The sequence below is a fragment of the Meles meles genome, chromosome 18 (genome assembly GCF_922984935.1).
Source record: "Meles meles chromosome 18, mMelMel3.1 paternal haplotype, whole genome shotgun sequence".
NCBI classification, from domain to species: domain Eukaryota; kingdom Metazoa; phylum Chordata; class Mammalia; order Carnivora; family Mustelidae; genus Meles; species Meles meles.
In genome coordinates this window covers 16,059,919-16,084,466 of record NC_060083.1, presented here as the reverse complement: position 1 = coordinate 16,084,466, position 24,548 = coordinate 16,059,919, and the positions used below count along the sequence as shown (strand labels likewise).

At 42.3% G+C, this 24,548-nt stretch overlaps 1 protein-coding gene across 1 annotated transcript; it reads right to left on the bottom strand.

Moving 5' to 3' along the window:
* Positions 1 to 698: 698 nt before the first annotated feature.
* On the bottom strand, positions 699 to 9,240 carry LOC123929091 (60S acidic ribosomal protein P1-like). Its single transcript, XM_045984334.1, has 2 exons — positions 9,029 to 9,240; positions 699 to 1,209 (listed from the first exon to the last, which is right to left on the bottom strand). Exon 2 carries the CDS (start codon positions 1,089 to 1,091, stop codon positions 747 to 749), a length of 345 nt encoding a protein of 114 aa, XP_045840290.1. The 5' UTR covers positions 1,092 to 1,209; positions 9,029 to 9,240; the 3' UTR covers positions 699 to 746.
* Positions 9,241 to 24,548: the final 15,308 nt, after the last annotated feature.

Sequence of the window (24,548 nt, the reverse complement as noted above, 5' to 3'; positions counted from 1 at the left end):
GGCATTTTGAAAAGTGCAGTTATGGATCTGTCCTCATGGAGACAAATATTTTACCCTTCATTTCTGCACCATAATTCAGCACATTATACCCACGTCTGATCTAGTCTCCATGCTCTCTCTTAGGAAGGTTATATGCTTTTAAAGATATGTCCCGATGAACAGCAAAAATTCACTGAATGTTTCTCTTCTCCACCCTTTTAACTGATACTGACAGTAATCTTCTTTTTTAAACTTCAGGTTTTTCAAGACAAAAATCCATTTTTATGCACTAAAATAGATGATTCGGTCAAAAGAAAAAAGTTTGTGAGAACTTCAAAGCAACCACAATCCCTGGGACTGAGAATGAGACCCTATGGCCCCATTCTCCCAGTAGGACACACTTACAGAAATCAACATCACTTACAAACATCCAGAGTTTGCCTTCATTTTATCCCTTATTAATGAGAAGTGGAAGAAATGTTTAGAGTCACAGAATTCCACTGCTACGTATGTCATTATTTTACTTTTTTCTCCTCTTAACATTGAGATAATCTACACAAAATTGCTTTACCTGGTACCTAAAATATATTAGTTGTCCAGTAATGTGTTCATTTTAGTCTTTTCATTGTTTTGTTTCATTCATTTTTCCCTTTACACCTTGAAAAGATGCTAATTAAGAAATTCTAATCAATACAGTCAAACAGCCGACCTCATGTTTTTTTTTTTTCAAGAGTTCAGCTTCTTATTGAGCAGCTTATACAAGTGGTTTAGTCAAAAAGACCAAAGCCCATGTCATCATCAGACTCCTCAGATTCTTCTTTCTTTGCTTCCACTTTCTCCTCCTCAGCTGGGGCAGCAGTGGTGGAAGGAGCGGGACCTCCTGCTGCTGCAGCACCCGCTGCGGGGGCAGGTCCACCAGCTCCTCCATTGCAGATGAGGCTCCCAATGTTGACGTTGGCCAGGGCCTTTGCAAACAAGCCGGGCCAGGAGGGTTCAACATTCACACCCGCTGCTTTAATGAGGGCATTGATTTCATCCTCCGGGACCGTCACCTCATCGTCGTGCAAGATGAGGGCCAAGTAGATGCAGGCGAGCTCCAAGACCGAGGCCATGGTGCTGGCGAGTGCTGAGCGGACGCTGCTGGGCGCGGTGCTAGTCCCAGGATGAAGTGAGGGCCTCACCCCAACATGGCCTTAGCTTCCTCGGAAGAACCGAGCACCTTAGCGGCAGCTGAGGAAAAAAGGAGACCTCATGTTTATCATCTGCAGAACTTTCTAAATCTGTAGAACAAAAACAAAACTTTTTAACGAATCTCATTACTGGCATGTTCTTACTGGTAATTTCACACATGTGACTCATCAAATTTTGCCTCTGTGTATGCTGAGGAATAGGAGATCTTAGATTGTTACTATGCCAATGTACTTAAGCATTATCTCTTCTTGTATTTCAACGTTGTTGTCTACCATGCGGTCTGAGGACCTGGCCTTTGAAAGCACGATAGAACTTGCTTTCAATGCAAACACAGTAATTTCACTTCAACACCATATCACGATATAGCTAAACAACAAAATCACATAGTTAACCCAATCTAATTCAGTCACTTACTCATTTCAGGGTTTTATTTTTCTTAATCACTTTATATTTTTACTGTCCAATGCTCGCTTCGGCAGCACATATATATATATTTTTACTGTCCACATGGAATTTTGCCTTTATGTACCTCCATCTCCAGAGTAGGCATATCAAACATTATGAACACAGTTCACTTACAAAGGCAAAAACTTTCTGATAATTCATCTCATGGATTACAATTGGGTTTTTAACCTAACTGATTTTTCCTCATGGAAAATTTTAACACACAAAATTACATAGTGCATTTGTTTCTTTACTTACTTGTCTCTCTTCTACACTAGAATATCAAGTTTAGGAGGGCAGGGACTATTTCTTTGCTGCTATATCCTCACTGAATACAGCACGCAGCACACGGCAGATGGACGATAATGATTTGTTGGATGGCTGAGCAGATAAAAAAGCACAGGGGAAGTCTGTCTGTAATTGTTCAACCTTATGGAGGGTCAGAAGTTTACACTATTAGTTGGGACAGGATGGCTCCAATGGAATGGAATTGAGTATTTTGCTTCTCTTAGGTCAGTTAGGCTCTGTGAAAGGACCAGAAGGTTAGGGTGTGGTTAAATCCTCCTGAGGGCTAACATTGTGAAAAACAGAATGCACATGGTTCCCATGAGAACCTGGTAAAGCTTCAAGAGATCAATGTGTGGGGAGTGGGAGGTCTATGACTGGGTCCCCATGGAGTTTTGTCTCTTAGACTTGTCCATACCAAGCCTCTAGAAGTTGTCAAAGTTCAGCTTTCCCTACCCCAATACTGCTCCTAGTTTTCTGCCGGTGGATTTTTGCCATAGTAATCTATGATTCTCTGTATTCACCTGTCTTTCCAATTCTAGGGACAGCAGTCTTGCTTGTAAACTCACTTCTCTCAAAGATCTCAGAAGAGCTGTTGACTTTTTAGTTTGTTCACTTTTTTACTTCTTAGAATACAGTGGCGACTTCCCAACTTCTTCTACGGTGGACAAGAAACAGGAAGTCCAAGTATGTGTTCTTCATTCTATTTAAGAAATCTTTGCCAGACAAAAAATCAATTTCTCCTATTGTTTTTTCTAGATGTTTCATAATTGGGGGTTTATACATAGGTCTATGACTCAATTTGAGTTTGTTTTGTGTGTAATAGGAGGTAAAATTTGAGTTTCATTTTATTATCTGTATGTGGCTAGCCTCTATTTTCAGCATAATTTGTTGATCTCTATCCCCACTGAATTGCCAATTGGCTTTATGTATGTGGTTCTATTTTTGGTTTTGTTATTCTGGTCCATTCACTTTTATCTTTTTTTTTTCCTTTTAAGATTTAATTTTTAAGTAGTCTCCTTACCCACCCCAGGGCTTGAACTCACAGCCCTGAGATAGTCACATACTCCACCAATTGAGCCAGCCTGGCACCCCTCGTTCAGTTCTGTCTTACCTTTATGCTTATGCTACACTGTCATGATTTTTGACCTGTATAATGAATCTTGAATTTAAGTGGTGTAAATCTCCAAAGTTGTTCCTATTTTTTAAAATCATTTTGGTTATTTTAAGTTCTCTTCATTTCTTCATGTATTTTGAATGTACTTTTCAGATTCTGTAAGGTGTCTGTTTGGAATTTGATGGAGACTGATTTAATTCATAGATAAATTTGGGGACAATGTACATTTTAACTGATTACTTTGGTCTGTTGGACACTTCTTTGTAAGCTTTGAAGGCAAGGTCTAAAATAGCCTTTACTCTAGGTTAGTTCATTCCTGCTTTAAAAAAAAAAAAGCATTTTATGTGTCTTTCCTGAACACCCCAGTTATCCTCCCAGGTCTGTGTGATCTCTGAATTATTCAGCACAGAGGTCCTGAGAATTTTCACCTCCTTAGCCTGATGAAGGTTACTCCTTTGTGTGCACAGATTAACATGCACCCACCATTTAAAACGATCCCTCTGCCTACTTCCATCCTTTATAGTATTCTGCCTTGCATGACCAGCTGGCTCAGGCTTCCCCAAAAGTAATTTCTGTTTTCTAAATGCAACAAGACAACACAGTTACCATTGGATTTCTCCTCGCAATGCCATGATCTGGAAAGTGTTTTTAGATAGCAAACGTAGTAACCATGATTTTAATCTCTTTTTTTTTCCTTGCCTTATGTGTCACACTCCCATGCTGTGTTTTCCAGTTTGTGAAATCAACTCTTTCATTTGGGTTATCAGGTTTTTAATAGCAGAAAGGGATATTTGATTCCAGTTAGTCTAATATGGACAAAGCTTGAACTTGTGAATATTTTAAATCAGAATTTTCTTCTCTGCTTTTGCTTATATAATAATACGTATGAACACTGATTTGGATGGAGGCTTTGTAAAATATTGTTATGTGGAACCTTTACTCTTCTGCTTTTTTCCCTTCTTTTACATTTCTCTCCACAGAAACACCTTTTATTGAATCATATGCTTCATGGGACCCCATCATCATCCTGTTAAGGGTGATATTGCTAGGTACTCTAACGACACCACATCTCGCTAGCTTAGCAGCCTAAATGATTCTTTCTCACTTAGTCATGAGCCAGGCAGACTCTCCGTGGTAAGTCAGGTATCCAAGATCTTTTCATCCATGATGCTGAATTCACAAGCAGAAGAAGAGAACAAAGGGGTGATTATGCACAAGGTGTAATGATTAGGCTAAAAGTTCTGTTTTTCATTTCATCATTCAGAACTCACTTACATGGTTGCAATCAACTCATATGGAGTCTGAAAGACACAGTCTTCCATTGTGTTCATAGGAGGCAGTGGTGTGAGTGAATAATGACTCAGTCTTTACCACAAATACTAACTCATGCACAATGTCTCTATTATTTTATTTTATGTTATTTCTCCCTCTCTAGCTCTGATTAGAAGGCCCATTATCACCCATCATCATAGGCAACTACTCTGGTGGATTTCCTTTGCTATGACTTTTACTCGAAACTTTGAGTTTTATATAATATGTATGTATATATACATACATATGTCTATGTCTATATCTATATCTATATATTTAAATTGTGCTGTGCCTAAGAATTGTTTATACTTAGTAATATGATTTACAATGCATTTCTGTTGTCATATGTATCTTTATAGAATATAGAGACTTTAAACTTTTAATTATTTAGCATCATAACTTGAGATTCTGATTTAGTAATTATAAGGCAAGGAAAACATTCAATAAAAAAGGACAAATAAATCAAAACACTAAACAGACATAAAATAAAATAAAAACAAAATTAAAAAAAAAACAAAAAGCAAAAATAAGCTTTCAACAGAACTGAGATTCACAGCCATGATAGAGACACAGTGATATAGTTTTCAAAAATCATAAGAAATATATTAAGAACTGTCATTATTGGGGCACCTGGGTGATCAGTCTTTGCGTTTGGCTCCGGTCATGATCCCGGGGTCCTGGGATTGAGCCCCGCATTGGGCTCTTTGCTCCACGGGGAGCCTGCTTCTCCCTCTCTCCCCTCTCTCTCTGCCTGCCTCTCTTTAAAATTTAAAAAAAAAAGGGCACCTGGGTGGCTCAGTGGGTTAAGCCCATACCTTCGGCTCGGGTCATGATCTCAGGGTCCTGGGATCGAGTCCCGCATCGGGCTCTCTGCTCGGCAGGGAGCCTGCTTCCTCCTCTCTCTCTCTCTTCCTGACTCTCTGCCTACTTGTGATCTCTCTCTGTCAAATAAATAAATAAAAATCTTTTAAAAATTTTTTAATTAAAAAAATAAGAACTGTCATTATTATTTGTAATCTCAAGAACTCCAAATTCTGCTTATTTCTTCCATTTGTATCTTCCTTTCCCCAAATTATTTTATAGGCATCTGTCTCATCTATTGATCAGAGATCACCACTCTATGTCAGAAATATCCTAATAGAATCTGTATTCCTAATATTTCTAATAATGTTTTCTAAAAATAAAACCAAAAACAAGGTACTCACTAAAATCATTTGAGAATCATAAATTTATGACATTTCTCTGTTCACATTATATGTGCACATACATGTATACTATATACTCATATTCTTACAAAAACAAGAATATAAAATGCATATACTAATTGAGAAACAAGCCATGAAGATAGTTTAGAAATAAGGAATTGTTCAAATCAATTAAAATTGTAGAGTTTTTCATAAATTTCTATTGCCGTATTAGCAAATTGGAGGTTTTTTGAATGGCTAATTATCTCCTTAGAAAGTATATATCTCTTCTAGCCTCCAAAGGTGACAGACAGGACCAAACCAGGGAATATTAGTAGTTGGATGGTATCAATGAGTTCTGAGTTCCAAGGTTGGAAAGTAAACTAGAGAGCTCCAAATGTGGAATTCCTGAAAAGTCAGAGAAACAAGTTAAACAAGAGAGCAACTGGCAAGGGGTGGAATGTCTTAAAATGTGTCCATTTCATATATGATGTCTTTAAATATGCAGGTTTTCTAGCGCTGAAAAATTTTCCCTTTTATGCCTAGTATTTTAAAAATTTGTAATCATTGCAAATATTGAACTTCAAAAATGTTGTTATGGGGCCTGTGGGTGGCTTGGTAGGTTAAGCATCTATCTGCCTTTGGCTCAGGTCATGATTTGGGAGTCTTGGGATGGAACCGCATGTAGGGCTCCCTGCTCAAGGAGTCTGCTTCTCCTTCTCCTCTGCCCCTCTCCCTGCTTGTGCTTTTTTTTTTCCTCTCTCTCTCTCAAATAAAATATTTTTAAAACGTTATTACATCTATTTTTTAAGTGCAGTGACACATTGCCTGATATTGGAATGCTAAATCATCCTTGAATACTTGGGTAAGATCTTTCTTTCATGTCATGTGTTACTGTCATGTATTTTACAGGGTAACTGTACTATTGAATTTATATTATGTTCCTGACCTTTTCCTTTTTTTTTTTTTAAAGAATTTTTTTTTTTATTTGACAGAGAGAGATCACAAGTAGATAGAGAGGCAGGCAGAGAGAGAGAGAGAGGGAAGCAGGCTCCCTGCTGAGCAGAGAGCCCAATGCGGGACTCGATCCCAGGACCCTGAGATCATGACCCGAGCCGAAGGCAGCGGCTTAACCCACTGAGCCACCCAGGCGCCCCTGACCTTTTCCTTTATGACAAGTTTTTTGATTACCTTTATACTGTTGGACTGATTTGATTGTATGGGCTATCTCAAATCCGTTTCTGTTTTGCTGCTATGTTTTGAGAGTTCTTTACACATTCTGGTTACTAACACTTGGTCAGATACGTGGTTTGCAAATATTTTCTCAGTCTTGGTTTCAGGCTCTCAGAGTCCCTTTCACAGAGCCTGGATTCTTAAGTTTGGTGAATTCCAGCTGATCCGTTCCTTTACATGAATCACACTTGGAGTGTCAAGTCTAAACTCTCTTTGCTTAGCCCCACAGTCCACATATTTTTATTAGAATTTTTCCTTTAAAGTTGTATAATTTTACCTTTTACCTTTAAGTATGTGATCCATCCGGAGTTCCCGTTTGTACAAGTTGTGGGTAGGATGAGTGGTTTTAAACAGAGACGCTGGATCTAGACTTCGAGTTATATTAGAAAGCTGTAGGAACCAAAACAGTCTGGTACTGGCACAAAAACAGACACATAGACCAATAGAACAGAAGAGAAAACCCAGAAATACACCTACAACTACGTGTTCTGTCAATCTTTGACAGAGGAGAAAAGAATGTCCAAGAGGAAAAAGACAGTCTCTTCAACAAATGGTGTTGGGAAAACTTTACTGCTACACACAAAACAATGAAACTGGACCATTTCCATACACCATACACAAAAGTAAACTCAAAATGGATTAAAGACCAAAATGTGAGACCTGAGACCATAAATATCCTGTAAGAGAGCACAGGCAGTAACTTCTTTGACATCAGCCATAGGAACTTCTTTCTAGATATGTCTCCTGAAGCTGGAGAAACAAAAACAAAAATGGAGTATTGGGACATCATCGAAATCTTCTGCATGGGGAAGGAATCAACAAAACTAAAAGGCAACCTACTGAATGGGATAAGATATTTGTAAACAACAAATCCGATAAAGGGTTAGCATTCAAACTCTATAAAGAACTGGTACAAGTCAACAGCCCCCAAAAAACAAATAATCCAATTAAAAAATGGGCAGAAGACTCGAACAGACGTTTTGCCAGAGAAGACATCCAGATGGACAGCAGACACATGAAAAGATGCTCACCATCGCTCATTATCAAGGAAATACAAAGCAAAACAACGAGATACCACCTCACATGCATCAGAATGGCTGAAACCAGCAAGACAAGAAACAAGTGTTGGTGAGGATGGGGAGAAAGGGGAGTCCTCCTGCACTGTTGGAGGAAATGCAAATTGGTGCAGCCACTCTGAAAAACAATATGCAGTTTCCTCAAAAATTTAAAAATAGTTACCCTCTGATCTAGGAATCACACTACTTGCGTATTTACCCAAACAATAGAAAAACACTAATTTGAATGCGACCCACTCACCCCTGTGATTACTGCAGTATTCTTTAAAATTTACAGTGCCAAACGGTGAATGCAACCCAAGTGTCCATCAAGAGAGGAATGGATCAGAAGATGGGACATATATATATACAACGGAATATTATTCAGCCACAAAAATGAAATCTTGCCATTCACAATGGCATGGCTACAACTAGAGAATATAATGCTAAGTGAAATAAGTCAGAGAAAGACAAGTACCATATGATTTACTCATGTAGAATTTAGGAAACAGAACAAATGAGCAAAGCGGGGGAGAGAGAGAGGCAAACCAAGAAACAGTCTTAGCTATAGAGAACAAATTGATGGTGAGCAGAGCAGGAGTTGGTGGGGGGGAATGGTTGAAATAGGTGACGGGGAGCAAGAAGGACACGTGTCCTGATGAGCACTGGGTGATGTAAGGAATTACTGAATCACGTATTTTATACCTGAAACTTAACTATACTGGAATTAAAATAAAGTATAAAAAATAAAAATAAACGATACTGCATAAAGCTCCCTAGATCTTTCCACCATATGAGATTATAAGGGAAGTCTGCGACTCAGAAGAGGGCCCTCACCCAACCATGTCAGTGCCCTGACCTTGGACTTCTAGCCTCCAGAAATGGGAGAAATGAATTTCTGTTGTTTTAAAGTCACCCAGTCTCTAGTCACTTGTCACAGCTGACTGAGTTGGACTACTCATAAACCAGAACACACACAGTACTGCATTGTATGGACACACCAGAGATTCATCTGGCTCCTCTGAATGACTATTATTTTTCCCCAACTTTTTGTTCCTGAAACAAGGAATGCTGAAATCGATATTCGTAGAACATCCATATATACCTGAATGCTCCCCACACCTATTTACTGTCTGCTGACTTTCCTTGTGGTTTATACAAAGGTAAACTGTATTTACTCAGGTGGTCAAGTTGATCGATTATATTTCCTTTATGGATTCTGGACTTACTTTTATGCTTCCTAAGACCTTGTCCACTCCAACGTCATACACTGAAATTGATCCATCCACGTTTTCGGCCAGTACTTTCATGGTTTCAGTTTCACAGGCAGGCCCACTGGACCCCCATGGAATCTTCTCTGTCCACCCTGGAGATGGAGGAGCACCGCTGTCGCTCTGGGAAGCTGGGGTAGGGCATGGGGGCTGCTGGCGTCTCTGGGAAACTTTGATGTTTTCCTCTGGCATAGGAGTCGCCAAGAGTCAGCCGCCTTCTCCTTGGCAGTCCCGGGCAGGCAAAGGCGGTTTCAGGACACCTCTTGGATAAAAAAGTCAAAGCCCTTCTTCTGCGTTTGGAGTCACGGGGTGCCAGGCCTGCCGATCCCGCTGGCCCTGTACTCCGAGCCAGGCTATCCCGGTCCACAACCGGCGCCCTATGCCCTCCTCGCGCTGGGAAGTGGGATCCCAGCCAGACCGGATTCCATCCAACCTGCAGCAGCCACCTGCGCACACCGCGGGCCTGCGTACCCGGTGCACAGCCCGCACTTTTGGCCTGTTGTCTGGCGCCACCTGGCGTCGCCGTCATAGTGTGCCTCCAGAGCAAGGGATGGGATTTGGCTGCAGTCCGCAAAGCAGCGTCCCGGAAGGCCCATGGTGCTCCCAGAATCTCCTCGCGGGGCCGGGTGTCTGCAGGTCTCCAATCCGCCGAGGGCTGTACCAGTAGGTTTGCTGGGGAAGAGGTGGGCCTCGCACTTCCCTCGCAGAGGGTCATCCAGCACACGCCAATGCCCGACCGCCGGCGGGAACCGACTGGAGGGCCGAGAGGTTACAGGATAGGGCCTTCGGGACCCAGAGATGGGGACCCCGCAGTGCGGAAAGGGCACCACGGGTTCTCCGTGGTTCCCTGTGAATCGCTACCGTGGCCCATACCCGCCACGGCCAACTCCCATTTCCTTCCCCACCTTGCCAGGTCTCAACAGGGGCAGGGACAGGTTTGGGGAGCAGTGGGAGCCACCGAGAAAGGCGATAGGACGTGGCAACTCGCAGGGTCCCCTTCTCAGGGACACATGAGCAAGGGGACGGCGGGCCAAGTGTTGGGGCACCCGCTGAGCCTGAGAAAAGAGCAGGTTGGCGGTCCTGACGCCTTCTGGGGTCCAGGTTGACCAGCAGGACCTCAGGATTGCTTTTGGGTCAATTTGAAGTTTCAGATATGAGACCCCCCCTCCCCCCCGTTGATTGGAAAATCGGACTTAAAAACTGGCACCAAGATACCGTGGGAATAAACGGACTTGGTCGCTGGCGCCAAAATGAGGGCTGAAACACCTTTGTGTCACGGAGGGTAGACCAGGTGGACAGACTGGAACCCCAAATGAACAGGTTAATCTGTGGTGTTTGTCAGATAGAATAGGAATAGGTGTCCTGAGGTTTACAGCAATGATACTTTTTATAGAAACATAAAGTGTTATAAGGACACCGGTGCTAAATTTTTTTACATATATATGAATTATAATATAAATTTAACTATAAATTTGAGCTACTATAAATAGTAAATAATTCTGGTTTTGTCATTGCTTTAACCATTATTGTAATAATATGGATAATTTTATTATTTATTTTTTCTTTTTAAATTTAATTTCAATTATTTAACATATACTGTATTATTAATTTCAGAGGTAAAGTTCAGTGATTCATCCATCTTATATAATACCCAGTGTTCATTGCATACATTCCTCCTTAGTGCCCATCACCCAGTTACCCTATCCTACCCCCTCCCCTCCAGCAACTCTGTTTGCTTCCTCCGATTAAGTCTCTTAAGGGTTGTCTCCCTCTGATTTCATCTTGTTTCCTTCTCTTCCCCTATGCTCCTCTGTTTTGTTTCTTAAATTCCACATATCAGAGAGATCATATGGTAATTGTCTTTCACTGATTGACTTATTTTGCTTAGCAAAATCCCTCTAGTTCCATCCACATCATTGCAAATGGCAAGCTTTCATTTTTTAAAATATCTGAGCAATAGTCCATTGTGTGTGTGTGTGTGTGTGTGTGTGTGTGTGTATCCCACATCTTCTTTATCCGTTCAACTGTCATTGGACATCTGGTCTCTTTCCATAGTTTGGCTATTGTGGACATTGCTGCTATAAACATAAACATTGGGGTTCAGGTGGCCCTTTGGATCACTACATTTGTATCTTTGGGGTAAATACCCAGGAGTGCAATTGCTGGGTGGTAGGGTAACTCTATTTTCAACTTTTTGAGGAACCTCCATATGGTTTTCCAGAGCGGCTGCTCCAGCTTGCATTCCTGCCGACAGTGGAGGAGGACTCCCCTTTCTCCCCATCCTCTCCGACATCTGTCCTTTCCTGACTGGCTCATTGTAGCCCTTCTTACTGGTGTGAGGTGGTCATCTCATTGTGATTTTGATTTGTATTTCCCTGATCCTGAGTTTGACATGTTCTTTATAAATTTTGGATAGTAGCCCTTTATCTGATTTTTCATTTGCACATATCTTCTCCCATTCTGTCCCAGTGGTTTCCTTTGTTGTGCAAAAGCTTTTTTATCTGGATGAAGTCCCAGTGATTCAGGTTTGCCTTTCCTTCCCTGCCGTTGGAGACGTGTCTAGCAAGAAGTTGCTGCAGCCGAGGTCACCGAGGTTGCTGCCTGTGTTCTGCTCCAGGATTTGGATGGATTCCTGTCTCCCATTTAGGGCTTTCATCCATTTTGAGTCATTTTTGTGTCTGCTGAAAGGAAATGGTCCAGTTTCATTCTTCTGCATGTGGCTGTTCAATTTTTCTAACACCATTTGTTGGAGAGACTATCTTTCTTTCCATTGGATAATCTTTCCTGCTTCATTGAAGATTAGTTGACATATTTATTATTATTACTTTTTAATATTTTATTTATGTGTTAGAGAGAGAGAACATGAGTGGTGGGAGGGAGAAGCAGACTTCCCGCTGAGCAGGGAGCCCAACTCGGGGCACAATCCCAGGACCCTGGGATCATGACCTGAGCAGAAGGCTGATGCTTAACAGACCAGGCCACCCAATGCCCCGCTGTTATATTTTTTGAATAGTTTCTCTATCCACAAAGGGTGTCCAATGGACTGAGGAAAGGATGGAAGGATGGGTTTTTGTCCACGGATATTTCTGAATCGTACTCATGAGACCGGCAGCACTCACACTGGCTGAGAAGAGTCCAGGCAGGGTGCCCCTGGTGAAATTTTCAGCTCCACTCTGGAGCCAAGAACCGGCCCAGCGTGGGCCTGGAGGTGCCTGGGAGAGCCCATCCTTCACCTGACAGATATCCCTGGCCCAGAGTCCCGTGGACAAATTTTCCAAGGCTCTGTCTGTGGCTGAGGTTGTATCTTTACGGCTGGTGCAGGCTGGCGAGCTCATCAAGACACATGAGCAGTTAATGGATGAATATACAGATGATTCTGGCTTTGTTATCTTGTGAAATCCATGTCAGTTTGCATTTAGCTGATATAAACTATACTCCTTTGGCTGGTTTTAAAATTTTGTATCTATTACCTGAAAATTCCTTTTCTTTTTTTCAAACACTTAAGACTTTTAGGAAAATATACTTATGTTATGGTGTATCTTGATTTTGTACAGTAATCTTCCATTAAAAATGCTTGAAAATGATAGAATAGTAATTAGTGATGCCTGCACTGTGCCTAAATTTCATCTAATTCCTCTCCAAAACTAAAACAATGTCTTTGCTCTTAAGAGTGGAATGAGGCTTCAGATGTCATCAAAGAAACATACATGTTGTTTTTAAGTTTTTTAGGTTAATTTTACTATGGCAGGTTACTCCTTTCTGTTAAAGAGATTAACTGAAGTTTTTGGTACTTATTTTTTTCCCAACGTATAAGTCCAGTATACAACAAAAAAAAACCACACACACACACACACACACACACACACACACACCACACACACACACACTAAAATAAAATCCCCAGATCTTGGAACTGATAGAGATCTTGGAGAAAGTACCAGGGACCCAACACTCCGCACACAGACCCAGGCTGAGTTCTTCACAAGGGATTGATTTCCCTGAGCTATGAATTCCATCCACTTTCACACAGAATATAGAGGAGACAGAACAGAAGGAGGAGGCAGGCTTTGAGGATGAACAGAGAATCCAATGGTAAACAGAGAATCCATTCTCTCTCAGTTGTCTGTGCGTGATGTGAATGCCAATGATCGTTCTCCTGATTTACAGAATATTCACTTGTCTAGAAAGGAGAGTCTGAGATAACTCAAGGAATACTGGAGCTATTATAGACTTGATGCCAAAATAAAATAGCAATGAGAAAAGAACACAATAGGTTCAAGGCCTTTGGGAAATGATTGTGTTCATCAGATTTCATCTTCTCACAGCCTGACACCTGTCTTTTCCTTCTAATGAATTCATCAGCTGAGAGAAGCTGTCTTGCAGGACATGCAAGTCACCCAGCAAGTAAGGATGAGGATCTAGCGTTTTCCACATGCAAGTGGTTCAGATTCGAAGTAGCTTTTGGTCTTTTGTACTGAGTGAGCAGATGGCTTGTCTTGATGATGTGCAAATAGTAAAAAGGATACAGTGGGTGCTGAAGAGCTGAGTTGCAGTCCTTTTCTAGCATTTCCAGATCCCTTGAGATCCTTGGGAGTATTTCCAGATATTATCAGCCTCTTCAAGCTCTTTTACGTTCAAGATGGCATGTTTTTAAGTAATCTCTATGCCCAATGTGGGGCTTGAACTCATAACCCCCAGATCAAGAGGCACATGCTATACCCATTGAGCCAGCTAGGCACCCCTCAAGATGGCATTCTAGAAAAACAGTGCTTTTAAATACTAAAATCTGTTTTGTCAACCCCACATTGTCCTTCATGCCTCTGTGCACTTATTTTTCATCACACAATTTTCCAAGTTGAGACCAAATTCTCAGGGCTTTCACTGAAGGCCTTTGACAACAGAAGGGTCTTGCCAGAGTTCGTGGGGCCCACACAAAGCAGGTCATAGTCTGGTCGTGCAGGTGGTGGTCCCTTGCTCAAAGTGCTCTAAAACACTGATAATCCCTGTACAGAAACACTCGGTTATCTGGAGATCAGATACCTGGCAGTCTAAAGCATTAGGAGCAGCTCACAATAAGGAAAAGGAGCATCTCTGGCTCCCAGTGAGTCAATCATTTTTATCATAAAATTTTTATTATTTAATACTTCATTAATGTATTACTTTATTATGTTTTAATGTAGTTTATCACTTATGTTATCATAATTATAAATATGTATAATTAAATACATGCTATAAGCATGATATATCGATTATATAATTTCATACATATTAATATTTATACATTGAATGATATGTAGGTGATTATCATTATTATTGATCATTATTGTAATTATTATGTACAGTACTAATCATAGTTGCTATGGAATACAGTTTCTCTATCCATAGAAGGTGTTCAGTTGTCTGAAGACAGCTTAGGAGAGGGATTCCAGTTTCTGGAACTTCTTAAATCTGCCAAGAAACCAGGCAGGGCTGGACCCACAAGCTCTGCAGAGGCCCTCCTGGAAAGCCAAGCCATATCTCTGCAGCGATCGGCCCCAGATAGATTTTCTTGTTCTTGCTCCCAACTTAGCACACACCCCCGAACTTGAGACCATGAGGGAAACAGATATGCTCCTCGAATATGGTCTGTGACATAGAACAGCCCTCTTCAGTCAGCTCCCGTCCCGCTCCCCCACCCCAACAACCTGTCATCGGACCTTTCCCTTTCACCACCCAAAAGCTTTCCTGCTCCTCCACCTGCCTTTGACTTGATTCTCTGCCAAATGCAGGGGTGCAGGTGCCCCCCAATCACTCTCCTGCTGTCACTAAGTAGTTCCAGTTCTGTCGTGGGTGATGTTTCTTTATCTCAGGCTTCTCTCACCCTCTCCCTCTCCCTCCCCCTCTGAACCTCCCTCTGTTCACACAAGAGCTCACACACGCAGTCTCTCTCAAATAAATAAATCCAGGACCCCTGGGTGGCTCAGTCAGGTAAGCATGTGCCTTCGGCTCAGGTCATGATCGTGGGGTCCCGGGATCAGACAGAGTTCCACCTCGGGTCCCCTGCTCAGCAGGAGAGTCTGCTTCTCCCTCTCCCTCTGCCTGCTGCTCCCGCTGCATATGCTCTCTCTCCCTCTCTTAAATACATAAATAAAATCTTTAAGAAAAATAAAAATTCACATGAAAATTCCAAATTGTATTGTGGTTCTAAATCAGGACCCTAGGTCAGAAAGTAGCCAACTGAAAACAGTCATTGGCACTTATTGTGACTTAGGAGAGAACAGTTCTCCCTGTGGAGGCCAACCCAGACAGAGCCATGCATGCCTCCTGCAGTCCCTGCTTCAAACAGCCATGAAAACAGAGTAGTGGGCCCTGCAAGCAGCCTGTCAGAGAATCAACCGAGTGCCCTCGGGAAGATGCAGTGCAGGTATAGACACGACAAAAGAGGTGGACAACTATCTGCAAAACAGCAAGATGTCACAGCTGCATTAGAATTGTATTATCCCAAAGAACTATTTAGAAACCAGTGTTATCCAATAATACAGCCTGTAAGTGCACAAATGCGGAGACCGTGAATGTGGCTAAGAATCCGGAGTCTGTTAGTGGTTCTGATGAAAGAAAGACTCTTGTGGATTCAGGAACTTCTGCCCTCCAGCAAAAACAAGGGAAAAGTTTGATTTGTCATGGTATTATGAGGAGGCTCTTTCTGAAAGATCATAACAACAACAACAACAACAAAATGCTGCCTCTTCTGTAAGGGTTAGTGTGGGATGGAGCACTGTCTTTCCAGGAAGGAGAGGAAGCAAGGGTGAGAAAAGGTACATGGGTCTCATCCAGGCATCGTGGCAAAGCTGTCTCTTGAGATGCCATCCACTTCATGCTGGGAAATCTGTACGTTTAGGTCACTGCATGGTGTGCAGGTCCGACAGAATCTGGAGATTTCCTCAAATGTGCCACGTGAATCCAAGAGCTTATTCTCTGGAGTTTGGTAGCACAGGGTTGGTTAGCAAGACCTGATATGGGCCTTTCCAAAGAGCTTGAAGAGATTTTTTTCTGGAGCTCTTTTCCAGTAGACAAGATCTCCAGGTTGCAAGATGGGATGCTTAAGGTCATCCCCTTAAATGCACTGGGAAACCACTGCTCTCCCAAAGCATGGTTATTTTTAACATGAACAATTAAGCCTTTAAATATTAATTTCCATTCATTTTATTTATAAATTCCCTTTATTAATTTTCATAGCCTGAAATTCACATTGCCTGTGTGGACTGAGAAATCTAAGCCAAAATGTGAGTTTACTACATCTACTCGCATTGGAGGTACCGAGACGAATACATATAAAATTTACTCTACAGAAATGTGTTTTAAAGCCAGGCATTAATATATTCCTATTGAAAAACTTTTGAGGAAATAATCAGAACCCATACAACAGTGCAGAATGTGAACAAAAGAAGAAGGTGGGGGAGGAGGAGGGGACTGGGGGCAGGGAGGGGAGGGGAGGGGAGGGAAGGGGGGGGAGAAGGAGAAGAAAAACTTGCAAAGACCACATACTGCAAATGACAAACTCTGTATATTTTCAAAAGAATGTATTGACATCAAGACGAAAGCTTACCAAAAATGTCCAGACATTTGAAAGGAACCCAGGTGAAACTTCCAGAATTGACAAGTGAAATCACTAAAATTACAAACTCAGCTAGAGGGCTAAGCAGATACAGAGGAATTAAATAACTAGGAGCCAGATTTGAAGGTACTCTCAATGATGCCACAAGGATTAGAACAAGGAAAATGTGGAGAAAACTCTCCATGAAATTTCAAAGCCCTTAAAAGGTCCTCAAATGCACTTGCACAGCCTCCTAGATGGGAATCTCTCTTTTCTTCCTCCGTGACCTAATTTGGTATCATTTCCCCGTGACCCAGAAGCTTCATTCACTCTTGTGGAATATGCTGTGATGGTTCATTTTTTGTGTTGGCTTCGCTGGACCACAAGGTACCGAATTGGATGAAACTTTGCTCTGGTTCTATGAGAGTGTTTCTGGATGAGACTAACATTTGAATCAGTTACTCAGTAAAACAGATTGCCACCCCAATGCTGCTGGGCCTCATCCAACTGGTTGAGCCAGAACAAAAAGGCTGAGTAAGGGAGATGCCCCTCTTTCTAACCCTCTGTCTTTGAGCTGGGACATTGGTCTTCTCCTGCCTGGGTCATAACTGTGTGAGCCAGTTTCTAATAAATCCATCTCTAGAGAAAGATTACATGGAGATGTAGGTATAAACACAGTTGTTTCTCTGGAGAATGCGGACTAACACACATTCAATTCCTCCTCCTGACTTAGTTCCATTGATTCAACTCCTTCCTTTCTTTGGGAAATGATCCCGGTTAGATGCCCTTTCTGACCTAAACAACTTTAGACCACACAGATCCGCAGGTCCCGCCCCAGTGAATGGAAACACCACTCTGTGGTCCAGATCGTGGATCTGCATTGTCACAGCTCTGTCCTAGGGAGGCTTCCGGTAGTTTGCCATGTTCCCCCAGGGCCACGAGAAGCCCTTACTATTTCCCAAGTGGACTACTAAGAGGCCACATCCTATGTCAGCTACAGGAGAAATAGAGCAGAACAAGTGGATGAACCAAAAAAGCAGACCACTTGCAAATGAAAAATGAAATGAAATGAAAAGATGCTTGTTCAACCAATTATCATTTCAATTAGGAAATCTGGGTTGCAATTCAGATAAAATCAGCAATTTAATATGGCAGATGGGTATCTTAAAATTTTTCATACAAAGGGGGCACCAGGATGGCTCAGTGGGTTAAAGCCTCTGCCTTCAGCTCCTCTGCTCAGCAGGGAGCCTGCTTCCTCCTCTCTCTCTCTCTCTCTCTGCCTGACTCTCTGCCTACTTGTGATCTCTGTCTCTGTCAAATAAATAAATAAAATCTTTAAAAAATTTTTTTTTTCTTATAAGGACAGGAAACCTGCACCGGGGAGAGTTAAAATCCCTTTTAAGTGATGATTAAACAAAAAATTCAAATGATTTATTTGCCCAAGAAACAGTGGATCTCAATCTAAACAAATCTCAAGGGGAAAAAAAAGGACGGATAGAATGAGAGTGCAGATTTAGACATTAACTAAAATTGAGTAGAGAATATATGAAAATGATGGATACAGAAGTATCACTGAAACCCAGCGACTTGCCACATTCCTCATATCTAAATGTCCAGTCAAGTACTTCTACTTATGCTCAAGTCCCAGGCCATGCTGTGCTATGTGATACATCCCAGACCCATATTACCAGTCATTATAGCAGTAATTTACCAGTGGATATTAAACAGCTTCAAGATACTATTCAGGGCATTCCTCAGTATTCTTACAATCAGTTCCAAGAGTGAGTTCCGCACAAAGGATTAATGATATTCTGTCTGAGGTTAAACCCCTTTGCTTGGATCAAAACACTGGTCTTTGCATTATAGGTGGAATGATGACACATTTTATTGCTATAATCATTTTATGCTTAGTCCTCAAATGCTCACGGAAATCTTTCTGACGACTAAAGTTTCGAGAACTTGCAAACAGATTTGCTGTTTCTGCATTAACAAAAAGGAGGAAATGTAACCGTCCCTAAGAACGATAGACTGCTTAAAATATCACTAATGAGAAAATGTACTGGTCACGCAGCATGCTTGAGGATGACCTTGAGAAAACCTGTACTTAGCAGCAGGCCTCCGGTGGAGAGGAGGATACACATCCTTGAAGCTCAGCAGCTGGGGATGCCCTGGTCGCTCAGGGTGGAACATTGCCTGTTTCCCTTTTCCGTTGTTTCCCCGGCTTCATTAAAGCCTTCTGTTAGAATAATCCCTTTCTGGAGCTGGAGAAAGAACAAGAAAGAAACCCTAAACCCAGCAGGAGAAGAGAAATCATAAAGATCAGAGCAGAAATCAATGAAATAGAAACCAAAAAAACAATAGAAAAAATCAATGAAACTAGGAGCTGGTTCTTTGAAAGAATCAATAAGATTAATAAACCCCTGGCCAGACTCATCAAAAAGAAAAGAGAAAAGACCCAAATAAATAAAATCATGAACGAAAGAGGATAGATCACAACTAACACCAAAGAAATACAGACAATTCTAAGAACATACTATGAGGAACTCTATGCCAACAAATTTGACAATCTGGAAGAAATGGATGCATTCCTAGAGACATATAAACTACCACAACTGAACCAGGAAGAAATAGAAAACCTGAACAGGCCCTTAACCAGTAAGGAGATTGAAACAGTCATCCAAAATCTCCAAACAAACAAAAGCCCAGGGCCAGACAGCTTCCCAGGGGAATTCTACCAAACATTTAAAGAAGAACTCATTCCTATTCTCCTGAAACTGTTCCAAAAAGTAGAAATGGAAGGAAAACTTCCAAACTCATTTTATGAGGCCAGCATCACCTTGATCCCCAAACCAGACAAGGATCCCACCAAAAAAGAGAACTACAGACCAATATCCTTGAGGAACACAGATGCAAAAATTCTCACCAATATACTAGCCAATAGGATTCAACAGTTCATTAAAAGGATTATTCACCACGGCCAAGTGGGATTTATTCCAGGGCTGCAAGGTTGGTTCAACATCCGCAATCAATCAATGTGATACAACACATTAATAAAAGAAAGAACAAGAACCATATGATACTCTCAATAGATGATGAAAAGCATTTGACAAAGTACAGCATCCCTTCCTGATCAAAACTCTACAAAGTGTGGGGATAGAGGGCACATACCTCAATATCATCAAAGCCATCTATGAAAAACCCACCGCAAATATCATTCTCAATGGAGAAAAACTGGAAGCTTTTCCATTAAGGTCAGGAACACGGCAGGGATGTCCATTATCACCACTGCTATTCAACGTAGTACTAGAAGTCCTAGCCTCAGCCATCAGACAACAAAAAGAAATTAAAGGCATCCAAATCGGCAAAGAAGAAGTCAAACTATCACTCTTCACAGATGATATGACATTATATGTGGAAAACCCAAAAGACTCCACTCCAAAACTGCTAGAACTTGTACAGGAATTCAGTAAAGTGTCAGGATATAAAATCAATGCACAGAAATCAGTTGCATTTCTGTACACCAGCAACAAGACAGAAGAAAGAGAAATTAAGGAGTCAATCCCATTTACAATTGTACCCAAAACTATAAGATACCTAGGAATAAACCTAACCAAAGAGGCTAAGAATCTATACACAGAAAATTATAAAGTACTCATGAAAGAAATTGAGGAAGACACAAAGAAATGGAAAAATGTTCCATGCTCCTGGATTGGAAGAATAAATATTGTGAAAATGTCCATGCTACCTCAAGCAATCTACACATTTAATGCAATCCCTATCAAAATACCATCCATTTTTTTCAAAGAAATGGAACAAATAATCCTCAAATTTATATGGAACCAGAAAAGACCTCGCATAGCCAAAGAAATATTGAAAAAGAAAGCCAAAGTTGGTGGCATCACAATTCCAGACTTCAAGCTCTATTACAAAGCTGTCATCATCAAGACAGCATGGTACTGGCACAAAAACAGACACATAGATCAATGGAACAGAATAGAGAGCCCAGAAATCGACCCTCAACTCTATGGTCAACTAATCTTCAACAAAGCAGGAAAGAATGTCCAATGGAAAAAAGACAGCCTCTTCAATAAATGGTGCTGGGAAAATTGGACAGCCACATGCAGAAAAATGAAATTGGACCACTTCCTTACACCACACACGAAAATAGACTCCAAATGGATGAAGGACCTCAATGTGAGAAAGGAATCCATCAAAATCCTTGAGGAGAATGCAGGCAGCAACCTCTTCGACCTCAGCCGTAGCAACATCTTCCTAGGAACAACGGCTAAGGCAAGGGAAGCAAGGGCAAAAATGAACTATTGGGATTTCATCAAGATCAAAAGCTTTTGCACAGCAAAGGAAACAGTTAACAAAACCAAAAGACAACTGACAGAATGGGAGAAGATATTTGCAAACGACATATCAGATAAAGGGCTAGTATCCAAAATCTATAAGGAACTTAGCAAACTCAACACCCAAAGAACAAACAACCCAATCTAGAAATGGGCAGAGGACATGAACAGACATTTCCGCAAAGAAGACATCCAGATGGCCAACAGACACATGAAAAAGTGCTCCACGTCACTCGGCATCAGGGAAATACAAATCAAAACTACAATGAGATATTACCTCACACCAGTCAGAATGGCTAAAATTAATGTCAGGAAATGAGAGATGCTGGCAAGGATGCGGAGAAAGGGGAACCCTCCTCCACTGTTGGTGGGAATGCAAGCTGGTGCAACCACTCTGGGAAAACAGCATGGAGGTTCCTCAAAATGTTGAAAATAGAGATACCCCATGACCCAGCAATTGCACTACTGGGTATTTACCCGAAAGATACAAACGTAGTGATCCAAATGGGCACGTGCACCCGAATGTTTATAGCAGCAATGTCTACAATAGCCAAACTATGGAAAGAACCTAGATGTCCATCAACAGATGAATGGATAAAGAAGATGTGGTATATATACACAATGGAATACTATGCAGCCAACAAAAGAAATGAAATCTTGCCATTTGGGACAACGTGGATGGAACTAGTGTGTATCATGCTTAGTGAAATAAAAGTCAATCGGAGAAAGACAACTATCATATGATCTCCCAGATATGAGGACGTGGAGATGAACATGGGGGTTAGGAGGATAGGAAAAGAATAAATGAACCAAGATGGGATTGGGAGGGAGACAAACTATAAGTGACTCTTAATCTCACAAAACAAACTGGGGGTTGCTGGGGGAAGGTGAGGTTGGGAGAGGGGGAGGAGGGGAGTTATGGACATCGGGGAGGGTATGTGCTATGGTGAGTGCTGTGACGTGTGTAAACCTGACGATTCACAGACCCGTACCCCTGGGGATAGGGACGCCTGGGTGGCTCAGTGGGTTGAGCCACTGCCTTCGGCTTGGGTCATGGTCCTGGGATCCTGGGATCGAGTCCCGCATGGCCTCCTTGCTCAGCAGGGAGCCTGCTTCTCTCTCCACCTCTGCCTGCTTCTCTGCCTGCCTGTGTGCTCTCTCTCTCTTTCTCTCCTTCTCTCTGACAAATAAATAAAATAAAATATTTTTAAAAAATACATTATATGTTTATAAAAAAATAAGAAATAAATAAAAAATTCTAAAAAAACCCAGTATGTTATAGTCTTTCTAAAAGGACGTGGTTCTGGGGTGCCCCTTCCCTGGCCCTGCTCTGTGAGACCAGAGCGAGTGCCCACGGCACCCTGGCAGCTGTCCTCATGGTGAGGGACAGGCTCCTTCCCCAAAGCCAGCACTGCTATAGACCTTTTGTGACAAAAAGTAACAGCCACTCAGCACCAAACACCGTCCTGCACATGTCACAGCGTCTGAGAGGCGGCTCCATGCGCCATTGGCGGCCCGACTCTGCTCATCTTCGTGGACCCATGATCTCCTGTTATCCCACATACAATAACTTATTTATTTTGTACTGCTAAGGGTGATTTAGACAATTTTCAAATTTTGCACTTCAAACAAACAGCACGGTGAAAATCACTGCAGGCTACATTTCTAGAAGACCGTAGGTCATGGAAGAGGCCTCTCGTTTATTTTGAGACGCAACAGCAAACTTCCTGCCAAAATGCGTGACTCACTGACACTCCCACCAACTATGTAGAAAAGGGTGCCTGTGTCCCCAGACCCTGCCCACTTTGGATACTGACCACCCTTCGTTTTTGCTGCTGGGATGTGGAAAATGCTGTTATTATAAGGCAGTTGTAATTTGCATTTCTGTCAATGTTCATGACATTGAGGAACGTTTCCTGCGTTTGGAAACTACTTATGGTTCCTTGCAAAAATGGCCTCAGAAATGTCCCTCAAGGCCTGTAGGACTGCCGGCTTCCATGTGTTAGCCAAGAAGGAGCAGCTCTTTGGGGTGGGCGGCTGAGAGAGCAGGCACCAGCACAGCTCCTCGGAGCCCTGAGTCTGGCCCCGGGTCTGGAAGCGTGTGCATAAACCTGGACCACATCCCAGCCGGACAGAGGCTCCACGTGTGAGCCTGGGCTTGATCCTGACATGACTGCTGTGGTTTCCTGAAAACAGGAGAAGTGACCTTCGCTGGTTTACTTGGCTTGTTTCATTGACTAGGAGGTGAGAGTGTCCGTGACAAATGGGCCCGAATGTTACCAATCCTCATGCTTACATCATGGATCAGTCAACAGGCAAAAGTCTCGTTGATGTTCCTTCGTTCCTTCAAAAGTTCTGTTGTCTTTGATGCCATAGCTGTTGAGAAGATTGTTGGTGACCGGCCCTGTGGCTGCCTTTGTGGGTCTCCCCACGTTCTTCCTGAACCCTACACCTGTGTCGTTCCAGGATCTTCCTGCACCCAGTCTGGGTGCAGACCTACTTTCTTTTTCCTTTGGCCCCAGCTTTACTGTACTCCTCCTTCGGAGAATCCCTGTTGTGCGTGGGTCCCCAGGAAGGACAGTCATTCACAACTGACGTGTGACAGTCTGTGCTCTCTGCTCTTGGGGAAGCATCTATCGTGGTGCTCCCGTGGCCCTCACATCTCTTCCATGTGTCTTCACCGGTCTCTTGTCGCCCCTCCACCTGAGTTCCAGGGCACTCCCTCAGGTCTGCTGTCCAGTTTGCCTTGTTTCTCTTCTGCAGCGTCTAATCGATGTGTGACCACCCATCACGTGGATAACTCCAAGGGGAATCTTCTTCATTTGTGGTTGATGTCTTTATTCTTTCTTGAATCTGCCTGCCATACTGTTCTGCTGCCTTTGGTCCCTGCTGCAGTATCTTCAGTCATTGTAAACCCAGGATTTGATTGTTTCTGTCTAATGCTTCTGTCATCCAGGTTCTTCTGAAGCTGATCCTGCTCTTGATGTGTTTGCTGAGTTGTTTAGGGGACGAGTTTGCTGTCTGATGCAGTCCATCACGTCCATCTTTCAGAATTTTGTGGAGGCTGCATGGAGGGTGTTTAACTCGAGAGAGGTCCTAGGTCACTTTGCCACACAGTCTAGGCTCCCATTAAACCAGGTGGTCCCAAGCCTTCCCGTTCTGCATCCCTGTGAAAAGAGACATGCTTACCCTGGGTCTGAGGGGCTGGAAACTACACACCCCGCCCTCTCGCAAGGGCTTGAGTGCCTTTGGGTCACAAGCTAACCAGTCCATTCTCCACCTCATTGTGGATCTCCGAGGACTTCTCTTCATCGTATGGAGAGCTGACTGTGGCATGTACGCGACACTTCTACGTGTCTCACCGGGAAGGCTCCTCAGGACACCTCATTCCTCATGCCTCTGGGAACATGAGACTTAAAGCAGGTTAAACATAGGGAACGCAGGGAAAGTGCGCAGCCCCGTTTGATTTCACACTGCCTTGACAGTCGCGTCTGAGAGCCGACTTCATGTTCTGCATTATGAGGAAGACATAACAGCGGCAGCTCTTGTCAGA

Coding starts and splice junctions, on each gene's coding strand:
- LOC123929091 (XM_045984334.1), bottom strand. CDS start 1,091: ATGGCCTCGGTCTTGGAGCTCGCCTGCATCTACTTGGCCCTCATCTTG.